The 22,536-nt window shown below is 52.5% G+C and overlaps 1 protein-coding gene across 8 annotated transcripts in view; it reads left to right on the plus strand.

Annotated features, from left to right (window-relative positions):
* The first annotated feature begins 9,641 nt into the window (after window positions 1-9,641).
* The window catches only part of Cacna2d2 (calcium voltage-gated channel auxiliary subunit alpha2delta 2), a 107,177-nt gene continuing 94,282 nt past the window's right edge, over window positions 9,642-22,536 (plus strand). For 5 of the 8 annotated variants that reach the window (XM_048794282.1, XM_048794284.1, XM_048794283.1 and 2 more), the window contains exon 1: window positions 9,648-9,729. In XM_048794282.1, coding sequence (XP_048650239.1) covers window positions 9,649-9,729 — 81 coding nt within the window. In that variant the 5' untranslated portion in view covers window position 9,648. Of the gene's footprint in view, window positions 9,730-22,536 lie in introns of all 8 variants that reach the window. The other 3 variants (XM_048794286.1, XM_048794289.1, XM_048794290.1) reach the window with 1 other exon arrangement.

The following is a 22,536-nucleotide window of genomic DNA, read 5'->3' on the forward strand; positions in this document are numbered from 1 at the left end:
TCTGTCCTGACACCTCTAGGCAGGCTTCAGCTACTGTGTGGGGCAGGAAGGAGTGCTATAACTCCGGGGTTCCCTCTTGGCTTACCTGGTGTGACTTCCACAGGTGCCTCAACCCTCCTCTGCAACCCCTGAGACCGGGCTTGGGCATGCTCCCCCATCCCAGCACCTGACTGGGCACATAGGGGCTGCAGCCTCATGCCCCGCTCCTGAGGGCCAGTCTCACCACACTTCAGCTTACCCCCCTTGTGAAGTGGGTCTGGGTGGGGTTGTGTTCCCATCGTGCCTGACTATGGGGTGTATTCCGGGGAGTTGAGTTATTACAGACTTCAAAATGTCTACGGCTATCATTGTCTGAGGCAGGTGGGTCCAGGCCTGGGGAGCAAAATGGCAGCTACCTAATCCCAGTGCCCTGGTGGGGACCCTTTGCTTTGCCCCAGGTGGCCTTGGCTGATTTGTGAACTCTTCTTGCTCATTGCTGTTGGGAAATTCATGAACAATGACACCGGATGCTGGCACCTTGGGGACCCATGAACCTTGGCCACCAGAGCTTTATCTCTGACCTCAGGAAAGGATTCCACACACTACCTCTGTGTGGTGAGCTATAAATCACTTACCATTTGTGGCTGCTTGTCTCCGTGTTCCAGCACTTTCTCGGTGTAGTTGCAGGGAAATCAAAACACAGGACTAAATGTGATGCTGGGCTGCACACAGGACTTTGTTGGAAAAATAAAAGGTGGATGATCCTGCTGCCAGAGCCCTTTGAAAACCACCCGCGTGGTCCAACCTCGTCGGTCCACAAATGGGAAACTGAGGCACAGACAGGGGAGTGGGAGAAAGACAAGCCCATAGGCTCTGGCCCCAAGAACCAGAATCCACCTACGCTGGAGGAAGCACCATGAGGCAGGAGGTTGGGTGGAGGTGCTGGGAGGCCTGCATGGGGCACAGGGTGACAGAGAGAGAATGGAGGAAAGCCCAGGGTGGGCCATTCCTCTACCCTTTCTCCTTGCTTCCTGGAAGAAGTGGCTGTGCCAGCATCCAGTCCTTCTGGGGGGAGCCATAAATTATGCATGGAAGTCACAGGCCTGGGCAGGCCCATCATAAATGAGCCTTAATAATTCATACAGAGAGGAGTCAGGGGAAGGGAGGGCCTCCTGGGCCAGCCCCAGGGCAGCCTCCACCTCCGGCCCCTCCATAGGCTTCCACTGCCCACCCTGCCTGCCCCTGTCCCAGGCCAACAAGAGGCAGGTGGGTCAGCCTGTTCCTCTAGGTTGAGGGGCAGGAGCCTCTTCTCCCAGGGCCTACAGCCCTAGGCAGAGGTAACAGTAAGGGAGAGGGAGGAATGCCAGCTAAAAGAGTAACCCCAGGAGAGACATGGAGACCCCTTGCTGTTGTAGGGGAGGTGCCATTTAAAATGGGGGTCCAGGTGAAGCTGCTGTGTGAGCAGAGACGTGAGGGAGGTGATGGGCCCCCATGTATTGTTGAGGAAAGGCTGTTCCAGGCAGAGGGGTCAGAGTGTGCAAAGGTGGGTGCAGGGCTGAAGAGGCCAGTGTGGCCTGAGGGTCCATACTGGGGATGGCCACTGGGTGGACTTTGGCTTTTCCTCCAGTGTCACGGAGCTACAGCTTGGTGTTGATAGGAGGAACACCATTCCTAAAGGACACCCTAGCTGTGTGTGGAGGTGAACAGACGGAGGGAGGTGGCATGCCCAGGTGATCAGTGAGCCGGCAGTTGCTGGTCCAGGGGAGATGATGGCTGCGAAGGCCAGGTAGGGACCAGGAAAGTGGCACATCACCAAGGCAGATAGGTTGGAAGTGTGAGAGAAAGTGGGGTTTCTGGTCACTCCAAAGCTTTTGACCTGCACAGAAGGATCAGCCTCTGATCTTCCAGCAAAAGTGGGAAGGTGAAGGGTGGGGAGAGAGTGGGCAGTGGGCCCAGGGGGAGGTCAGGATCGCAGCTTTGGACCCGTTCAGAAGCCCGTTAGGCACACAAGTGGCCATGCCACATCAGCAGATGGGCATTCAAGATTGGTGTCCTGAACAGAGGTATGTGCCATTCTCTTTTGGCTTTCATGAGCAGCGTGACTTTAGTCTGTGCCTCAGTTTCCCCCTCTGATAATTGGGGACAACAATTTGTCTGCTATGGAGATTAATTTAAGATAGTATAGTGTGCCATCCCTGGTGTGAGAGCAAAAATTGAGACCTGGAGAGGTCACAGAGTGGGGACTAGAGGAGAGCTGGCCGCTTCAGGCCATCACCCTGGCCCTGCTCTCCACTAGGGTCTAGGGACACCATACCCTATGCCATCGTCCCTACCTTTCCCCCAGCATTCTCCTCCCCACTCCACACGGCTTCCTTCTCACCCCTTCACGGGGTCTTCTTCAGGCCCCTCCCCCAGGCTGCAGGTGCTGCTGGGCAGAATTCCCTCCCCTGGAAGCTGGAGCAGTCTACCTTAGGGGCCTCTCCCTGCAGCTAGAAAATCACAGACCAGGCTTGGGGGAGGGGAGTCCTGCTCACAGGGGCTGCTCAGGAGCCCTGTGGCTGTGGCTGTGACAATAACCACACATAACAACCTTGTGCTGCTTCAGTTTATGTTGTAGGTGATTTACCTGAGACCCAGAGAGGCAAAAGGATTTTACCAAGGTCACACAGCAAAACCTGTCAGAAACAGAGGTCAGGTTCCCGTTGACCTTCATTGCCCTCCTCCTACTGCTGTAGGGAAATCTCTTTTCCCTTTCTCAGACTTCATGTCCCTGCCTCATCCTTGCAGTCCTCCCTGACTACAGGTTCCCTTGTGGATCCTTGCTCCTGCCCCTGGTGTGGTGAGTAAGGCAGGCTGGTGTGGCCATTTGCTGTGTGACCCTGGATACTTTCCATGCCTCTCTGAGCCAAGTGGGCCTTCTGGACTCTCCCAACCTTGAGTGATGTGCTCCCTGGCTCCAGGCCTTGCTCCTTGGCTCCCTCCTCCCCTCCTCCCCTCCTCTCTTCCTCCCCTCCTCCCACAGGCTGTTATGAGTAAATATTGGGCTGGACCTGGTGCCCTAATTAAAGCCAGATGACAGTTCACTGTTAGTCTGAAGGGGGAGGCTCAAGCTTGCTGCCTCCCAGCCGAGTGCCAATTAGAAAGTTTTTTTTCTCAGCAAAGAAAGGGAAGGGACAGCCCCGTAATTAATAACCTCATTAAGGAACAGTATTTGGGCAGGGTCCCAAGACACACATAGACGAGGCCAGTGGATTTGGACTATTTCAAGCTTTAGCAATACTAGCCTCTCCCAGCTCCTCAGGGTCTTTGAGCTCCCTGGTGACTAATGGGCTGCGTTTGTGTGCATGGGATGGTGGGTGAGGGGGGCGGGTATCTGTGATCCAGGAGGGGTTTTTTTCCCTTCTGGATTGAACTCAGGGCCTCTGGCATGCTAGGCAAATAACTCTACCACTGAGCCACGTCCCCAGCCATGTCCCCAACCCATTTTTTTCATTTTGAGACAGGGTCTTGCTAAAGTTGTCCAGACTGCCTTGGAATTTGTAATGCTCCTGCCTTAGCCTCCAGGAAGCTTCACATTGCTCACTCTAAAGGTCCCTTTCACTGAGTCACAAACAGGTTGAAGATGGCCAGTCCCCTTTGAGTCTTGCTCATGCCTTGGTGGGTAGCTAGCAGGGGAGCCAGCTGTTTCCCCTCCATGGTTTATGCAGTGCCCGGCCAGCGCTGCCTCTCCAATCTTACCAGACTTCCCAGCTTGGCCCTCTTGGCCTCTGGGGAGTGAGTGACTTTGGCTTAGACTGTTGCCCTCTGCCAGTGCAGTTCTTGAGAGGTTGTGATCAAATCAGGATGGGGTCCCTGCCCTGGGCACTGAGCTCTAAAACATGCTGAGGCCCAAGTCTTCTCTGCTGAGTTGACGAGCAAGAAGGGTGCTCTGGGCACAGAGACCCTGCCCTTGCCCAGGGCTCCCAGGGCAAGGTGTCACATCAGGTCTCCCCTGAGTCAGGGTCTCAGTCCACGTGAAGTCTCAGTCAGAAAGGAGACCGGACAGTGAGGAGAGCATCTGTGTGAAGGTGAGTGCGTGGGACAGCTGTCATTGCTAGCATTCCTTACATGGGTCAAGGTGTCTACCTGCCTTCTCTTTGGTCTTGAGAGGTAGACAAGGTGGTGAACATCTCTGATCCAAGCCTAAGAGAACATCTCTGGTCCAACGTCTTGGAAGATCCAAGGCTGGACATGAGCATTCAGGTACAGAGGACATCTGCCCAAATGATCAGGGAGGGCTCCTCAGTGGAGGTGGCCTCCAGGGATGCCATGATTCTTGAGGGCAGCCTTGAACTTGCTGCCATTTGCAGCAGGGCTAAGGCCCAGAGCAGAGCCAGCTAGGTCCCAAGCCCTGCTTAGTCAGGGCTGGCTGCAGCCTACTCTCTGAGCTTTCAATAGCTCTCGGGGAGGCACACCCTTTCCAGGCAGGAATGAATTAGTGGCTGCCTTACCCACCACCAGCCTCTTCCTTGGGCCAGGTCAGCCCAACCAGGCCTCTGGAGATTCTCTTGGGTCTGCACCTCTCCATCTGTCACGCCTGCACCACTCCTCCTCCTGCCCTGTCTTTCTTTTCCTTTCAGAGGACTGCGAAGGCGACCAGGTAGGAGGTGGCAGGCCAGCTGAAATATAATCAGAATAATTAAATAGCACTTTATTTTAAATCGTTGCCTCCCCCAGAGCTGGGAGAATAATTGGCCAGCCTGTCACGAGACAAGCAAGAGACCTGGGGCCCCTGCCATTGCCAAGCTTGGTTCACTGTGCCCTTGGCAGCAAGTGGTTTCCGCTGTGCCTGCTCCCTCACACCCTTCACCTGCCCTTTCAGAGTCCTGTTCTAGTGTCCACTCCTCCTGCTTCACCTGCTGTCCCACCGTTGGTGTCCACCTCTTTCCTTCACACATCATGGCTGCCCTGCTAAGCCGAGGGGAGAGCTAGAGGTGGGTTATAGGCCCCAGGTGGGACAGGATTTATCCAGACAGACTGCCTGGTAGAGGCAGCAGGGCTTTGATGCAAAAAAAAGTCTTCCTGTGTGGGGTGATAGAGGCCTGCAGAGGCAGAGCTTGGAGGTTCCAAATCCCTCACTGCCTCCCAGGCCCTGGCCTCTTCTGAGCCTGCTCCAAACAAAGACCCTCTCCCTTCCCTTCTTGCCCCTCTGCTGGGTCCAGCCGCCCACACCTATCCATGCCCTCTGAGGGTGAACCTGCCGTGTCACCTGTCTCTGGTTTTTTTGATTTGTTTAATTATAGATGAGTTTTCTGCATAATTTATTCCAAAAGCCTGGATTATACTGTACAATTAAATCACATTCTGATCAACAACTTCACATATAAAATTAACAACTGGCAACAGTTTAATCTATGCTGCTGCATCTGCACATGGACTTTTTCATTCCCCCCCCTCCATCCCTCTCCTCTCCTCCTCTCCTCCCTGACCTCCTCCTGCCTCCCAACCCCTCGGGGTGAGCATTTGCAGCTGGCCTCAGAGCTGGAGGCCCCCACCTGAGTATTCTGCCCTCCCAGCCTTCTAGCTGGGGTCCTCATTGTTCTGTCTGCTGAAGAGATCCTTGGCCTCAGCTCCCTGCCGCAAAGACGATTTTGCTCCCTTGCCTAGTGGGTGATATCCCCCCTCCCTCCCTAGTCCTCTTGATTCTGGAGACCAAGGCCTGGCATCCCACAGCACATGGTGTCCTCTTCTTTACTGCTGGGCTGCCTCAGCCCGTCATGCCTGTACTGCAGCACTCTTCCTCAAGCCACCTTCCCCTAGGGGCAAGAATTCATTGAGGATTTTCTGAGTGCTCAGTGGTTCCTTAGATCTTGGTGGGAACGGCTTTACTGGATGAGTTTCTCATCCTTAGAGGACTTCCCAATAATAATACTATCCATCAAGGTGTCCATGTGCATTTGTCCATTACAGCTATCTAGCCAGTCATTATTAACCCTGTTGACAGATGGGAAAGCTGAGGTTCCGAGGGGGCAGAGCTCTCCAAGGCTAGCAGAGGTAGCTTCTCTGATTCTTCTCAGGCTGCCTTGTCCTGGAAGTAAGGGCTCATGGGTTTAACTGAGCCAAGGAGATGGGTCTGGCTTCTCTCTAAGTTTATAATCCTGTATCCGTCCTCACCAGGGACCTCAGATTTCTTGTCTATGAAATGGGGCTGCAGTGTCTTCACAGCCCTAGATCAGGCACACTGGATGGAGGACAAGGCTCAGCTGTCAGCCTCTCACACCCACACCAGTGATGAGGCGCCTGTAGCCTTGGCTGCACTTTCTCCTCCCAGACGCTCTCTCCCCTCACTGTCTTGTTAATTTGGCACTTACAAGTACTTAGAGATAAGCAGTGTCATCTCGGTGAAAAGCATGGAAAATCACAAGGATGTGGGGAGCTAGCAGGTAGAACTTTCTTTTGGGAGTATGACCCATGGGCCATACCATCTAGCCAGGAGATACTGGCAAAGCCAGGAACCCAGGTTGATGGGAGCCTGGGCAGAATTTGGTCAGTTTGCCTTTGACCTCCATGGATCTGTGAATCATGATACATCTCTTGTTCTTCCCAAATGCCCACGCCCTTCTGTGTGAGTGAGGCCGGCTCTGCCTGCTAAGGTTGGACTTGGCTTGGTGGGTGGCTTCTCCAGCCACTGAGGGGGCATAGTCACCTCCTGGCCTTCTCGGTATCCATGGGTCACGACGCCCACCCAAACCTGGTACTGGAACACTGGTCAAAACCTAGAACCCACAAAGTCATATCTTTGTAACAAAGAAATGAATTATCCGTCATATTCTTTTTAATTCTAGGACACGCATAGTGCCTTTCTAATTGGGTTTAAGTGAAGAATCAAAGCAACCAGTTTCCCTTGGCATTGGGCAGTGAGCTGGGGCCTAGGGTCTGCCTGTCAAGCCCAGGATGCCAAACTAAGGGCTAGAGCCATACCTTGAACACAGAAGGGTATGTGTGTGACCGGACATATCAGGGCAGGCCACTCCTTGCAGCCCATAGCACGAGTCTAGAGCCGATCAGCCTAGGGGTGAGAGTGCAGAGACTGTGGGTGGGGGGAGTAATTGAGAGAAAAAGAGAGAGACTAGGAGGGACAGGGAGTGCATATGTGTATCTTGGGGAAGAACTGGACTTCATCTTGAGGTTTGGTTCTTCTAAAAATGATTTTAGTGTTGAAATCGACTTTTTACATGAAACGATGGTGATTACATTAATATCGTGTTGTCTGAGAGAGAAAAAAAAAATACCTTGCATCCATGTTTGTTCTCCCAATTAATTTTCTTTTACTAATCTGTGAAATCCCAGAAACAGAAACCTGTAGGCACACTAGAAGAGTCCAGAGGCCTGGGGTGGAATTAGTGGTGTGCTAGTAAATGTTATCAGGTTGTTCTTTGGAGTGGAGGGGACTGTAATTTCTAGCATTTGCCCATTTCTGTGGTGTACATGTTCCCAATGTGATGAATCTCAAGCCCCTAAGGTGCTGGCACTAAATGGAGAGCTGGGAAGAAACAGTGCAGTCTGCTGTTATGGGTCATCTCTTGAGACTCTAGCACATTCCTGGGACAAGTCCTGTGTCCACCCCTTCCTGGATGAATGACCTTGGACAGGTCACTTAAATCCTCTGAGCCTCAGTTTCCTCATCTGTAAGTTGGGGATAATAATATTTACCTCTTTGTGAGGGTTGAAGTGAGAGAGTGTGTGGCAGGCTGGCTGTTCTTTGTATATAGTGGGTGTCCTCTCACATAAAGATTATGATTGGCATTTTGTCCCCTAGACCAGTGGATGGCTGAGATCAGAATTAGGGCCAGGGCAGAGCCAATGGTTCCCTTTGGAGATCAGATCCTTGACCCTGCCCATTTGTCTGCCACCTGCCTGGCTGGGCATAAGGATATGTGGCAGTTCATCCCAGTATTAGCCCCCAGGGCTCGGCTGTTTTAGGATTACAAAAGAGCCACCTGCCACATTGTTCATCCACAGCCAGGGCGAAGACATCAGTGCCTGATGGACAGTGGCCAGGCTAAGAAGGCTTTCTATTCTCTGCTGCCCCTTGCCGTCTTCAGACTGGCAGCTAAGCCTGGTTGCCCTTCTTAGCCCTGCCTGCAGCCTGGCCTCCACCCTTTCTCAGGGTTAGATTCCCCTGTGGCGGGGTGCGGAGGTGGGAATCAGGCTGTGGCCCAGCCAGCAATAAGCTAAAGCTAATACCTCTTTCTTTTGATGTTGATTTTTTTCTTCCCCATCATGGTCCTGACATTCAGCTTGGCAAATTGCAATTAGCGATCTGCCCGCCTCCTGCTCCGAGTTCCCATGCCAACCGACCTGGGCACACACACAATGGCATGGGCCCAGCGCCCCCCACCAAGACACAAGCCTAAAGAGGGATATGGGGCAAGGGGCCGGGGTAGAAATTGGGGCTCTTCCCACCCAGGGACCAGAAGAGAGTCCTGGCACTAGGGGAGGTGGCAGGCTCAGAGGTGTTGGGGCCAGATGCAACCCTCCTGGCATCACTGCCTCTACTGTGCCATGTGGACTGTGCTTGACTCATGTTTATTTAAATCTCTGTGGTGACTCTCCTACTGTTTTCTATGGAAGGGCCTCTGTGGAATGAGAGTGTGTCAAGTAGAAGGGGAAGTTGAGGTACCTTTTCAGACTCATAAGGGCAGGAAGCATTGGTCACAGCAGAGAGCATCTTTAGTGGTGTGGAGAACATCTCTGGCTGGTCTTCAGTGAGAGCTCACCTGATGGCACTGTCTGAAGGGACGGTCACAGGTTTGAACCTGGGTGAGGCCTCTCCCCAGATACCTTCCTTTTCCTGGGTGTAGGGCGGAAAGTACAGAGCCATGTGGCCACCTGTCCATCCTTTTCCCTCACAGATATCCCCTGTACTGTGCCCCTGGCTCTTCTGTTCTCACGGGTTCTGTGACACTGTAAGAAGTAGCCCCAGATTATTCCCATATTCCAGAAGAAGAAGCCGAGACAAGGATGGGTTAAAACTATCCTAGTGGGAGGGAGACCAGCTCAGGCTTGTGGCTCAGTTGAAGGATTCATTGGACTTCCAGAAAGTGGCAGGACCATCTTCACTGCACCCATGGATGGGTGCATGCTGGGCATCCAGTGATTAACTTTAAAAAAGCATCTGTCTACCAGGGTATGGGACAGATGAGGGCCATCTGAGCTGGAAGAGCTCCATGTGTACTGCTCAGATGAGGCCCGGAAAGTCAGGGACCTGCCCCCAGGTTACACAAGAGCTTGGTGGTGACAGTAATGTTTCCCCCGTTTCCCGGGCCCCACCTGGCTCCCTCATGCCTTCCTCTTCCTTGGTGTCCAGAAGTCCCCATGTTCAGAGCAGCAACATCAAGGACTGGCTCTTCATCGTGAAAAATAGTCTCCCTGCAGGCTTCCCTCAGCGGATTTAACAGTGCACTCCTGTCTCCTCCTTGACTGCCCCACAGCACCTGAGGAGAGCCTAGGCCACTCGACTGGACTTCAAAGAGAGGTCACAGGTGCACTCCGGTTCCTTGCCTCTCCTTCTCCACTAGTGAAAACTGGGTTGAGTGGCTTGCTCTGGTCCCCCATGGGTGGCAGGGGCTGGGCTGTCCCACCTCCAGTGGACCCTCCTAACGTCTCTGTCTTCTTTCTGTGCACAGGATGCAGCACTGGGCCCGCCGCCTAGAGCAGGAGATTGACGGTGTGATGCGGATTTTTGGAGGTGTCCAGCAGCTCCGGGAGGTAAGCCTGGCACTCTTGCTTTCCCTTCGTGGACCCTCTTCCAAGTAGGAATGAGGAAAGCGTTCATAAACAAGAAGTGTGGAAGATTTGGCATTATTGATGTCCTGGCATGGTAGGGCACCAGGGGCCAGTGAGTGTGTGTGGAAGCCCAAGGGACAAAACATGAAATGAATGAAATGGCCAGGCAAAAATCTGGGGAAACCAGCCTGGGGCCAACCCTCTAGCGCTGAGTAGCCCTCGAGGAGGCAAGCCGGCCTTCCAAGGGATGTGACATCAAGGTGCAGGAGGGGTGATTGATTAGGTGCCAGAGACCACATTCATCCTGGGAGATTATGTTAATGTTTGAAATAGTGATGTGAAGAGCAGGCCATCAGTCACCCCCAGAAGGCTGCAAAGTGTGTTGCTGTCAGGCCACGGGCTCCTGAGGTGTCGCTCTTTATGTGGAAATGCAGAGGCTCAGAGAGCTGAGCTCCTGGAGTGGTGGGGGTGGGATTCCCCAGGAATTTCTTTGCTGGCCATGGGACTGGGGGGGGGTCGGTCCTGTCCATAGCTGGGGGATCTCCTGCCAATAGTTGGCCTGGGAATGGCAGAGAAGACCTAGTTACCTTTAGGGGTTCAGTAGAGAGGACTCTCCAGGCCCAGAGTTCCATGATTAGATGATCTTGGTCAGTAGGGGCCAGTAAATGTAACTTCTGGAGGCAGGGACTGTGGGGGTTGTCCTCAGTCCTTCCCCCAGGCTTAGCTTCTAGATAGTGCCCAGGAAATTAGAGTGGCGGTGAGTGTGTTGACATTGCTTGTGGATGTAGAACCTCTGGCACAAATGGGACTAATCAGAGGTGGTTAATGAGGGGGTAACGTGGCAGGGGGTCATCCAGGTCCAGAGGTCTGAGCCAGTAGCTTGCTTGATGTCCTCCCCTAGTGGCTCAGGTCTCTGAGTCTCCCCCTCCTGGCTCCTGGACTTGAATTGAAGTAGCCGCATCCTATTCTTCCTGTGAACTCTCCATGACTCAGCTGTGCTTGGGGAAGCCGGCAGAGCTTCCAGAGAAAGCTCTGTAGGAAGCTGTTCCAGAACAGGAGTCAATTTAGACTCAAGAATAGCATTCAGCACTAACCAGGTTCTAAGTGGGCACTGCCAAGTGCCACCGTATAGGTTAATGAAGGGATGATGGTTCCCTGGAATGTACCTCATGCACCTTTCCAAGTTTCATATTGGGACATTAGATGTACCAGTTAAGAATCTTCCATGCTTTGAATCCTCATCTTAAGGACGTTGTTTGTTTTGTACTCATGGGCAACTCAAATCCTGAATGTCTATGAGAAATCAATGCACATTTCATGCCTGTGACTTGGATCTGTCCGGACCAGTGAGCTTCCTGGATGGAGAGGACCAGAGATGGAGTCCTGGCTTGGAATAACTGACCCTTGGCGCTGCTGCTAAGACTGACTGGAGGATGAGGTAGAGAGGACAGCAGTGGACAGGCTGATGCATAGTTGTTCCCTTTTCTTGAAATCATATTTGACTTTCCTTCATTGACCACTTTCACTCCCAGGATGTGGTCCCTTCCTTTCATATGGAACTAGAGTCATTCCAGATCCAAAGCCTTTCATAACTGATGTCTTCCCTCACCCCCACCTGCCAGCAAGTGACCAAGCTGTCATATAGGACAGCTATGGGACTCTGAACTCCTGCTCTAGGGTGCTGCCTTTCCTCTAACTGTGCTTCCCTTCTTAGTATGGTGGACAGGATGAGCCTGGGGCAGCTAGGCTGAATCAGGGCTCTGCTTGGTGTGGCAGGCAGGAAGGCAGGCAGAGAAGTGCTGACCCGGCGTCCACTCCTCCCTGCAACCCCTCCACTGCCCACGGCTGCCAGCTCTCTGGCAGCTCTGTCCTGCTCCAGTTTTTTCTCACCTGCTTCCTCAGCTTCTTACTTCCTGCTGACAGCTCTGGGGCTGCTTCTTGGCACAGGGCACTATGACAAGGTGCGCGGGTGGGGGTAGAGACATGGGCCCAGATGTAGAGTTCTAGAAAAAGAGGGCAATCCTGTGGGAGCAGGAGGGAGCTGGCAGTAGGCTCCCCCTTTTCCCTGGCTCACACCCTACCCTGACCCTCACACCACTTTTCTTCCAATGCACCTGAGAGGGCCCCTATGCCCAGCCCATGCCTGATTCTGACAGGTCAGGATGATTCTTAGAGCAGAGCCCTGACCAGCTGCCCATGGTGCTGTGGACCCTGCCCTTCCACAGTCCCCTCTGAGCTGATTCTGAGCTGTCCCCAAACACCTGCAGCTGGGGTGATTCTGGCATCTGAGCCCCCATCTGAGCCTGCCTATCCTAGCCCTAGAGGCTGCCCCACCCCCAGTAGCTTGGAGCCTTGAGGGCTGGCAGCTGCAAGAGAGCAGAAACTGCAGACAGTGGCATTTGGGAGCATTTTCCTTGCCTTGGCATTTTCCTCTTCCCGACCTTACTACAACCCCATGAGGGTATGGTTGGGAGCAGTCTGTGGCCCATTTACAAGTTGGAAGCTATGTAAAATCTTAGCAGAGTGTGAAGGCTATCTTTGAAGACCCCATAGAATTTTCTCATTTAACCCTTGGGCTAGCACCTAGCCTAAGCTCCTGCTGTGGCCTGGTGCTATGTGCTGTCCTCACTCCCATGCTTAGCTAGACACCTCTGTGCCGCTTCTAGGTACTTCAGCCCCACCCCAGCACTGGTCCACTCTTGCTCTGAACAGGTCACAAAAGTGTGGACCCTGAAGCCGTCTGCCCTCTCCTTCGGAGGCCCTGGGGCTGAGCAACTCTCCTGAGCCCCTTTTCCACCCTCCCCCATCAACACCATATTGTCCCCATCCTGCGGGGAGAGCAGAGAGCATATGCTTGAGTTCTGAGCTCATTTACATAATGAGGTTGATCAGGATGAATAATTCATCAGGTACCTGGGGGTGCACTGGTAGGATGTGGAGATGGGTAGGTCTCCCATCTCTGAAGCCCGGGTCACTCTGATGGGGTGCAGCTAGGGACCTACCACTTCTGGCTTGGTGTCTAAGATAGGAACAGCTCTAAAGACTTTGTGGGAAAGCAAACCAGGAAGATTATCATCTGATATGAGGGAGAACCAGTTGGTTCATCAATGCTGGGGTGGGTTTCTGACCTGGTGAGACACCTTCCTCTTTTTTCCCCTCGGAGGGGAAAAGACCTCTGCTTGGGTTGAGGTGGGGGTGAGGGGGAGCTGCCTGTCCACCGCTGACCTGGGAGCAGAGATCTGGGATGACCATGTCTGAGGATCAGGTCTACCCTCTGGGAAGTCTCAATCCAGGTTTGGAACAACAGGAGCCTTTCCCAGTCCATGTCATCCCCCTGTACCTCACCTACCAGTCCAAACAGAAATGGCATATTGCTGTACCCACATTCTAGCCTACTTCTGCCCCCATGATGACTTTAGCTCAGCTACTGCTGGTATATGGCCCTGTCATACAGGTGGGTAAACCAAGACCCTGGCCACCATCTCCACAAGCTAATCCCATCCTGGAGTCCTGGCAAGCCAGCCCTAAGTGGTGCCAAGGTGCCAAGGCAGAGGAGCCATGCTGGGGTAGCGTCTCCTCTGGATTGTTGAGCCTGCCTCCATGAAGAGTAGGACCCTAGGAACTGAAGATCCCCAGCCAGGTCTCTTGATTTCCTCTCCCTCTGTCATGCCTCTCTGGATTGACATGGTGATTCAAGCCCATGGTATCCATGGGCCACCACCTCTAACTGGGACACACCACCAAGAATGGCATTTCTGAACCAGTGACAGTACCATAGTCCTGCCTCCTTCTGTCTGCCCCTGGTCATCCCTGGAGCCCATCTGGTCGGTGCTCCCAGGAATGCATAATTAATATTTCTGGACGTGGTGTCTCAGCATGGACCAAAGTCTGGCCAAGCCCAGAGATACTATCCTGTGGGGCCCAGGGAGGCAAGACAGAGCCTCCCTGCAGGTTCCTTTGAGTTGGGGCTCTCCCTGTTCCTCTCCACCCTTTTCTTCAGCTCATACCTCTGCCACTCACTGACTGTGGAAGTACTGGCTGAGGCTTCGGTCTGTACACCTCTGGACATCTGGGTATTCCAAGAAGTGCCCAGAGGACCTAGAACAGAAGATAAAGAAGGAAGCTGAGATGCAGGGAGGTACCAGGGAACAGAAACAGTCCAGGGGGTCCAGGCAAGGGGAACACAGGTCATGACCCCAGGCCCCTAGGTCGACCCTTTCATCAGAGCCCTGTGATTCACATGAGTCCCTGATTGGCAGGCAGCATCCTTGGCAAGGCAGATCCCCACCCACAAAGGACTGGCATGGGCTGCCCAGCTGATGTGATGAGAGTCAGGCAGGGGATGACAAGGGAGTTCCACCCAAGCCCTCTTCAGTCCCCCACAAGGGCCCCTGCAGTCCAAAAAGTCTAGTCTAGGGGCTCTGCACATACTCATCATACAGCCCCCACCCCTACATCCAGCCACCTCCTGGTGAGGCCCAGCAGCACCCTCCCTCCTCTCCCCTGGCACAGACGATCAGGATGTGGGACGCGTCATGATGTGGGGAGGTGGGGGCTCGGGTGTGAAATATGCCGCTGGGTAGGGATTGCTGTCGCTTGCCTCCCTAAAAACCCACATATATTATTCTTTAATGGAAAGTTAATTGTCTTATTATTCCCTCCATATGGTCCTCTTGCTCGGCACCCAGCGGGGATGCATGAGGCTAGGGGGGGGCTCCTGGGAGGGCGTCTGAAACGTGATGAGGCCGCTGCTTGAGAATAATTGGGTACAGAGAGGCAGATGCATAGGAGCCTGGCCAAGCCCTGCCCGGACCCACTCTTTGTCCCCCCAGCCAAGCCTGCTCCCTGCTTCTTTCCTACCCTGGAGGTGGCTTCTCTGATCCACTATAACACCTGAAGGTCCAGAATGCTCTCTCCTCTCTCTCTCCTGAGTACTGTATGAGGAAACATGGGTTTGGATGGGAAGTTGGTTGTTGCCCTCCTGCTCCCCCGACCACACTGCCCCTGAACATAAATTCTGCATTATGGCTTATCTGCATTGTGGCTTACAGGAAAAATGTCTTTTTTTTTTTTTTTGTATTGAGGGATTGAATCCAGGGGCACTTAAATACTGAAACACATCCCCAGCCTTATTTATCTTTTATTTTGAGACAGAGTCTTATTAAGTTGCTGAGGCTGGCTATAAACTTGCACTCCTCCTGCCTCAGCCTCCCAAGTCACTGGGATTATAGGTGTGCACCACCACGCCCAGCTAAAATATGTCCATTTTTGAAGAGTTTTTCTAAAACCATTTCATCCATAGCAGGAATTCCTGCCTGAGGATAGATGAGTTTAGGTCCCCCTCCTCTTCCACATACCCTACCCTAGAGGGCATGCAGGGAGGTAAGTGGTGGAAGAGGGCTACCCTGGGACACTTCTCCAAGGGCCCTGGGCTTATGATGGCCACCCCTTCCTTGGCAGCAGCCACATAGGCTTCCATATCCCAATGGCTCCTTTAAGGCTGGCTGGGTACTGGTGCTCTCCTCAGGCCCATGTCCCCTCAGCCAAAGCTTCTCCTCCTGCTGCCGCCTAGGATTGTGAGGATATCATGTTAGAACAGCCTCATAGCAATTGGAGGATACAGTGACTGGAAGGCCCAGAGGGCATGAGTGGGTAGTCACCTGTGCTACTAGAGTCTTGGCAGGGGAAGACTGAGATAAGGCGACATGATGGGTGGCTTTTGGGATTCTGGGTAACCTCAGCAGGGAGTTGCTGCCCAGGTCTCTGTGGAATTCATGGGTGTGAAAGGAATGAATCCATGGAAGAGCCTCCTGGGTGGGATCAGTGAGGGTCACAGATGGGCGCAGAGGGGCCTCTTGCTTCCAGCTCGTACCAAGAGGTCACTGTGAAGGCACATTCAAGGTCAGTTCCAAGGGGATGGAGAAGAGAGTGAGAGAGAAGCATTGGGTGCCTTCTGAAGGCAGGAACTCTCTGTGGCCCCACTGCTGGATCTGGAGTTGAATCTGGAGTTGAACCTATGGCCCATGCCGTGAGCAGCAAGCGAATGACAGGGCTGGGCTTTTGCACACTGTGGGACCTGGGACTGTGGTCCTGCCTCTCTGAGTCTCAGTTCCCTCACCTATGAAATGGGGATACAGGTAGTCCTATCCTCATGGGAAATGTGAGGATCTCAGGGAAGCAGAAACAAGGAAATGTTACAGAGCCCTACAAGTATGAGAGTGCCTTTGTACCCCCATACCATTTGCCTGCCCTACCAGGGATTAGTCACAGTTTTGGAAAATTCAGATACCCAAGATATCCTCTCTGCTTAGCTCAGCCCAGGAGTTTGAAAATTTGTCCCTCTTCCCACATGGCCATGACATCTTTTGGGAACAAAGACCACCAACCTGGGACAGGGCTTGAAGAAATAACGGCCGGTGAACCAGGGAAGGCTAGTGATTCTTTGGCCAGAAATCCAGGGATCCAGCTTCAGAGACACCCCTAAGAAGGAGGTGGCAGAGCGAAGGGAAGGCCCAACACCCAGAAAGTCCTGCATTGATTTCTTCATTCAATAAGTTGGCAGCTTGTCTCTCAGCCTCTGTGAGCAGGGAGTGGGGACAAAGACATCTACCTGTGAGTTGTCCTCAGGTGTTAGCCCTAGGAATGGAAAAGTTGGTGGAGTCGGGGTCTGGGGTTGTAGCTCAGTGGTAGAGCGCTTGCCTAGTATGTGTGAGGCACTGGGTTTGACTCTCAGCACCACATACAAATAAATAAGAGGTTCATTGAGGGGCTGGGGTTGTGGCTCAGTGGTAGAGCGCTTGCCTAGCATGCGCGGGGCACTGGGTTCGATCCTCAGCACCACATAAATGTAAAATAAAGATTTTTTAAAAAAAGGTTCATTGACAACTAAAATAAATAAATATATATATACAAAAACAGAAAGGTTGGTGGGTCAGAAAGTGGTAAGGCTGGGGCCAAGGCTGAGGATCTGTCAGAGCAGACAGCACCGTTCTCCTTGGAAAAATTCTTCTTGGGAACCTTTGATTTCATAGCAGGGCCCTTCCCTGAAGTGAAGATCCCTCAGTCCTTTTGTCTTAGGGATCTGAGAACAAAGACCACCAAAATCTATCCAGTTTTCCTAAAGCAAGACCCCTACTCCTCCCACACACATGGGAAGAGTATTCTAGTGAGCACATAGTCTCTCCTCTGGGGTTTCCAAAGAGTCCAGTCTTGCAGCAGGACAGCAGGGTTCCCAGGAGGACCCAGGCTTTGCAGTTTGTGGAAGTGGCCAGGGTCTGCCCCCATCCCTGAGCCTCTGCATCCATCTCTCAAGAGTGATGCTGCTGCTGTTTCCAGAGCCAGGAGCTGCTCTGTATGATCCGGGTAGGAGATGGGGGATGGGGGGTGGAGGGCCCAGTGCGTTTCCATGCTGCCGGGGATGGTTGACCTGATCTTCATTCCTCTCCCCTCTTCCACTCCCATCCATCGCTGGATCCGTGGCAGCCATGGGGACACTTGCCTCAGATTCATGGAGCCCCAAGCACTTGGCAGAGGCAGAGAAGTAATTGGTTTTGACATACCACAGCCGGCCCCAGGGGCAGCATGAACAGCATTTACCACAACCAGGCAGGAAATGGAGGCTTAGTGTGGCCTTCCTCTACATTCTCTGAGTATGGCTGCCCTCTGCCTTTATGAGCAGAGATTCCAAATTTAGAGAAAGTTACAGAGCCACAAACTTTCTATCTTATATCTCTCTCCCAGCCCTGGGACCTGGTGGTTCTGAAGGGGGGCTGGCCCGTTCCATGTAGAGGAGGGAGACTGAGGCAGTGGGTGGATCCTGGGCAGACCCCTGAGGCCCTGTCCTTTGTCTATCCTTGATTTCTCATGAAACAAAGAGGCAAATGAGTGACCCTCAGGGAATGAGCACCTGGATTTACTCCAAACATCAGGATGAGAGGATGTAAAGTCTGGGGGAGAAGCAGACTGTACATACACACATGCCCGCAGTGTACATGTGTGCATATAGATGCTCCCAAGGCTGGCACTGAGTAGGTGCACAGCTAGTAATTGCTCCATGACTGGATGAGCAAATGGGGCAGGCATCTGAGGACTGTGAAGGGAGTGATTAGAGCTCTGACTGTCCCACAGGGCCTTGGGTACTATCTGACCTCACAGAGGGAAGCTGAGATCAGTGCATCAGGGTTGAACCTTGGGGCCCGATACCCTGGAGCTTGGTGCCCTGGAAAAGTAGGCTTATGCGGAATTGCCAGAACTTGGCCCCATACAGATGGTCCCTTGATTGCTTTATATGAGAAAGTAGAGGGATCCCTGTGGAAGAGCTGGGTTTACTGGTTACCCATGAGGCAGGCTGAAGCCAAAGAAGCTGAGCTGTTCCCAGAGTCTCGTGAAGGCTTGACTAAGGTTTGTAGCTCTGGGCAGGGAAACAAGGAGCCTTTCTTAGGTGTTTGAGCCTCCCACCTGTCCTTGTGTCCCCTTATCCTATGCTCTCACTGTACTTTTTCCTCCAAGTGCACTAGCTACTGTTCTCACTTACGGTCCCCTTCAGGCCTCACCCCAGATTTAAGCCCAGACCACAGCTTTCCTCCTCTAGGAAGCCACCCACATCAATGCTGGAACCAGAAGTCTCCCCACTCCTGTCAGCTTTTGCATCATTCTGGAACACATTGGCAGTCAGGAACATCTGTCAGGCCCAATGCAGTGATCCCAGCCTCTGGGGTATGGAGACCATGACCAGAGGGCAGGGTCATTCCCAGGCCTTCCAGGAATTCACCTGATCAAGGGAAATCAGCTGGCCCATGGCTCATTAGAGACATAGTCCCTGACCACACAAGAGGAACTTGTGTGACCATTGTATATGGAAGAGTATGAGAAATGCTGATGGAGAATGTGAGTGCATCTGCATGTACATGTAGAAGAAAGTGTGTGAACCTGTGCATGGGTGCTGCAAATGGGAGCGTGAACAGGTGAGCATTTGTGTGGCCATAGGCGGGAGTCACACCTGCATGTGTGCCACTTATGAGGGTGTGACCAGGCAAGTGTATGCATGTGTGTGCCTGTGGATGCGTGTGTGGTTCTGAGTGCTGCCTGCGGTGGTAGATGCACTGTGCATAGGGTAGGGTGGTACTGGGAGAGGCAGGTGCTGAGAGCTCTGTGTCACCCAAGCAGGTGAGAACTACTTAACTGATTCATTAGCCAAGCTGAGAAGTCTCAATTGTGGATGAAGAGCACAAATTCACACATACGCTATTTCTCCATGCCTGGTGAGCATCCCCCCAAGTCACTGCCTGACACTGTGCTCAGCCACCCTGTAGTGGGGGAGGATGCTAGTCAGTTGTGTGTCTGTGCCCTGAGATGGGGGATGGACAAAGCCACCCCACTGTGGAGATCACGAGCCTTATGCAGGATAGTTTTTATTTCCCCCAATTTAGTGCTCATGGAGGCTTTTCAAGAACTTGTCTTTATTTCATAGAGGAGCTGTGAATGCTAAGGGGGTACTGGGCAGGAGCCCTGTTTCCAGGTTCTGGTCCTCCTGGTGTGTGTGTGGGGGGGTACTCTCCTCTGTGGGCGTGGTCAGACTCTTCTCAGTTAGGCTTTGGCAGCCTATCCTTTCCTTGACCGGGATTCACCAAAGAGTTAACCTTCTGAAGGTGGGGGGACATTCAGGTGCCTGCCAGCTTAGAGCAGATTAAGAGTCTCCAGGAGGTGTCTTCTACAGTGCAGGACCAGCCACTCTCACTTATAACCCCCAAGTACTTGCCATTTCCTCATCCCCTATACGAGGGGCCTGATCCCCCATAGTGTATAATATACAATGCCTCCCCTCTCCTGTCCTTAGAAAGTGATGGCCCCTGGTCTCCCCAGTTTCTGAAGCCCTATGGATTGCTGTAATTGGAGCTTCTCTTCCTCTGCACCCTTCATTCAAGCTCAGCTCCCAAAGCATTGATGGTCTCTCAAGCCTGTCCCTGAGTCCTAGAGTCTGGGGTCTATGCTGACTCCTGAGAGACAGGCCTGCCACCCCGTCATGTTGCCCCTCAAAGACCCCCTGGCCCTGCCATTGTACTGCATCTTCATGCAGGGAGACCCAAAAGCTCGGTCAAGTGGCAGCCACTTGCCTCTTGATCAGGTGTTGACAGAGGAGCTGTCATTATGCTCCATCTATAGGCATGGAATAAATTGGTGTGCAGTGAATTTATTCTTTTTAAAGAGGGACTTTCACACTGGGGAAAACTTTTTAAAAGAACATTTATATGAAAAGCAATTACCGTGCCAGTAATTTTTATGTATTCTACCCCTTCCATTGCTGCCTTTGTGTTTGAATGTGACCGCCTCCCGGGGGGCCGCTGCAGCCTGGCTTAGTGGCTCACGGCCTCCCAGCTTCAGCTTCCTGCCTGCTTGAGCAGCCTCCTCCTCCAGGAAGGATCAGGGTGCAGGGCTCAGGCCCAGCAGGGATATAGACTTCCAGGGGCATGGCTGAGTGGATTTGTGTTTCAAACTTGGGTGCTTTGGAAAATTCCTTCCATGTGCAGCTCTGTGCCGAGGTTGCTCCAGTCCCAGTCCCAGTCCTGGCACATCCTTTCTAGGTCCTTCTTGGCAGCAGCTGAGCACTTAAAGGCCCTCCTTCCCAGCAGCCTTCCAACCCAGTTCAATAAAGGAGGAGGCAGTGGTGTGGGAGCAGGTATTTTCCCTCCCAAGGAGCCACTAGAGGAGCCACTAACGGGCACCCTGCTTCCCCAGCCATTATTGCTCTCACACTCGATGCATTATGTAAATTGTCTCCACTGCTAAGTGGTGGAGGAACCGCTCAGGGGGAACAAGGCAGCAAGGTCTGGAGCCTTCTGGCGGGGAGGCAGGAGATGGGCCCTGAAAACTCATGGCTCTGTATCAAGGAAGATCTTGCAGCCTCCACCCTCAGACTAGGACCTCTGGGGCTTGTACACTGTTTACCCCTCATATCACAGCTTTTTGAAGGTAATGGCTATACCCCCACAACAGGCAAGGGGTCCCCAAAAGCTGTCTTATCAGATGGGGTCATCAGATTGGGGCTTTGCCTCCCACCCCAGACTACCCCACACTTGCCTACCGAGCCTCCTTAGAAACCCTTGGCAGAGTTAGAAAAGGTCATGTCGAGCCACAAGGCTGGGTGACCTGCTACTAACCCGGACCTCTTCCGAAGTGAATGCCCAGTGAACATGGTATCTGGGAGGGTGGATATTTGGGGCAATCCCACATTCCTGGGGCACCAGCCAGCTTTTGAGTCCCTGGAGGACTGCAGTCTTACAGAGGCATGTGAGAGCATGAAAGTCCCTAGGCCGGTCAAGACCTGGTTAGTGATGGGACCCACCTGGCTTGCCATCTTTTTTTAAAAAAAAATATTTATTTTTTAGCTATAGGTGGACACAATATCTTCATTTTATTTTTATGTGGTGCTGAGGATCGAACCCAGTGCCTCACGCATGGTAGGCAAGCAAGCACTCTACCTCTGAGCCATAGCCCCAGCCCCCCATCTTTTGTTTTGAGACATATGATTTCCTGGGGGAAGCAGAGTCTGCCTAGCAGATTTGGGTCCAGCATCTCACTCTTCAAGGAGCCAAGCACTCTGGGCTTCTTCCAAACTTTATTGGGCTCCTCTCACACGAGCTTAAACTTAGAATAAAGCCCACCGGTACAGGCTATCCACTTTGGGATTGAGGGACCCCCTTATTCCCATCCCCATTCTGCCCCTTGGATAGATGGCCACCGAGTGAGAGGGGTCATGGGTTTGTGGGTTTCCTGGAAATTACATAGAGTTCAGGATTCCAGGAAGGGTGTGAGAATTGGCAAAAACAATTGCAGCCTATTCAACCCTCTTCCCAGACAGGTTGAACCTATTCAACCCTCTTCACCCACTTTCCCACTCCCTTACTAGGCAGGGCTGCCTGTGTGTCCAGGTGAGATGGGCCATCAGACCCAGGACCAACTTTTTTCTTTTTTAAAAAAATTATTTTTAGTTATATCTAAACAATATCTTTATTTCATTTTTATGTGGTGCTGAGGATCAAACCCAGTGCCTTAGGCATGCTAGGTGAGTACTCTACCACTGAGCCATAACCCCAGCCCCCAACAGGCACAGCTTTAACCAAGGTTGGTGCCATGCAGTGCAATTATACATTGTGGAAGACTGGGAGCATCTTCCTCCCCACTTGGCACTGTCCCACTTCCCCTTGGGACTGGTGGCATTATCTCTTGGACCCCTGTGACTACAATCTTGCAACTTGCTTTCTGATTACTTCCAACTTTTGGGAAATGTTGGGGAGGGACCCCAGACCGGTGGTCACAAACACCATCTTGATGTTTTGTTCTAAGGAGCCTGGTCTGTACACAGCTGACCAGGGAATCAAAACCTTAAGCTGTCTTCACTTGTAGTTGGAGTAAAACTGAAATGGTGAGGTCAGCTGTTGTCCTTTAGTGGCGCCTGTCCTGATGCCAGAGGCTGGGGTCAAAGTAGTCTGTTTTCTGTCCCTGACTCATCTGCCTATAGTATTCTCTCTTCTTCCTTCCCTCCCCTCCCTGTCTCCCTCTCTCCCCCATCCCTTTCTTTTCCTTTTATTTCTAAATGGATTTTTAAATTTAAGGGTTTTAATCCATGTTACACAGGCATCTGGTGTAAAGGAATGGCTTTACCAGGCACGCTGTGTTAGGGGCACAGCAGCCCCTCCTCTACATTACCAATTCCCCGGAGACTGGCACTTCTAATCTCAGAGCGCCATATCTTGAAATGACATACTTATGTTGCTACTGCATGGTTGTTCA

The sequence above is a fragment of the Marmota marmota genome, unplaced genomic scaffold (genome assembly GCF_001458135.2).
Source record: "Marmota marmota marmota unplaced genomic scaffold, marMar, whole genome shotgun sequence".
Lineage (NCBI taxonomy): Eukaryota > Metazoa > Chordata > Mammalia > Rodentia > Sciuridae > Marmota > Marmota marmota.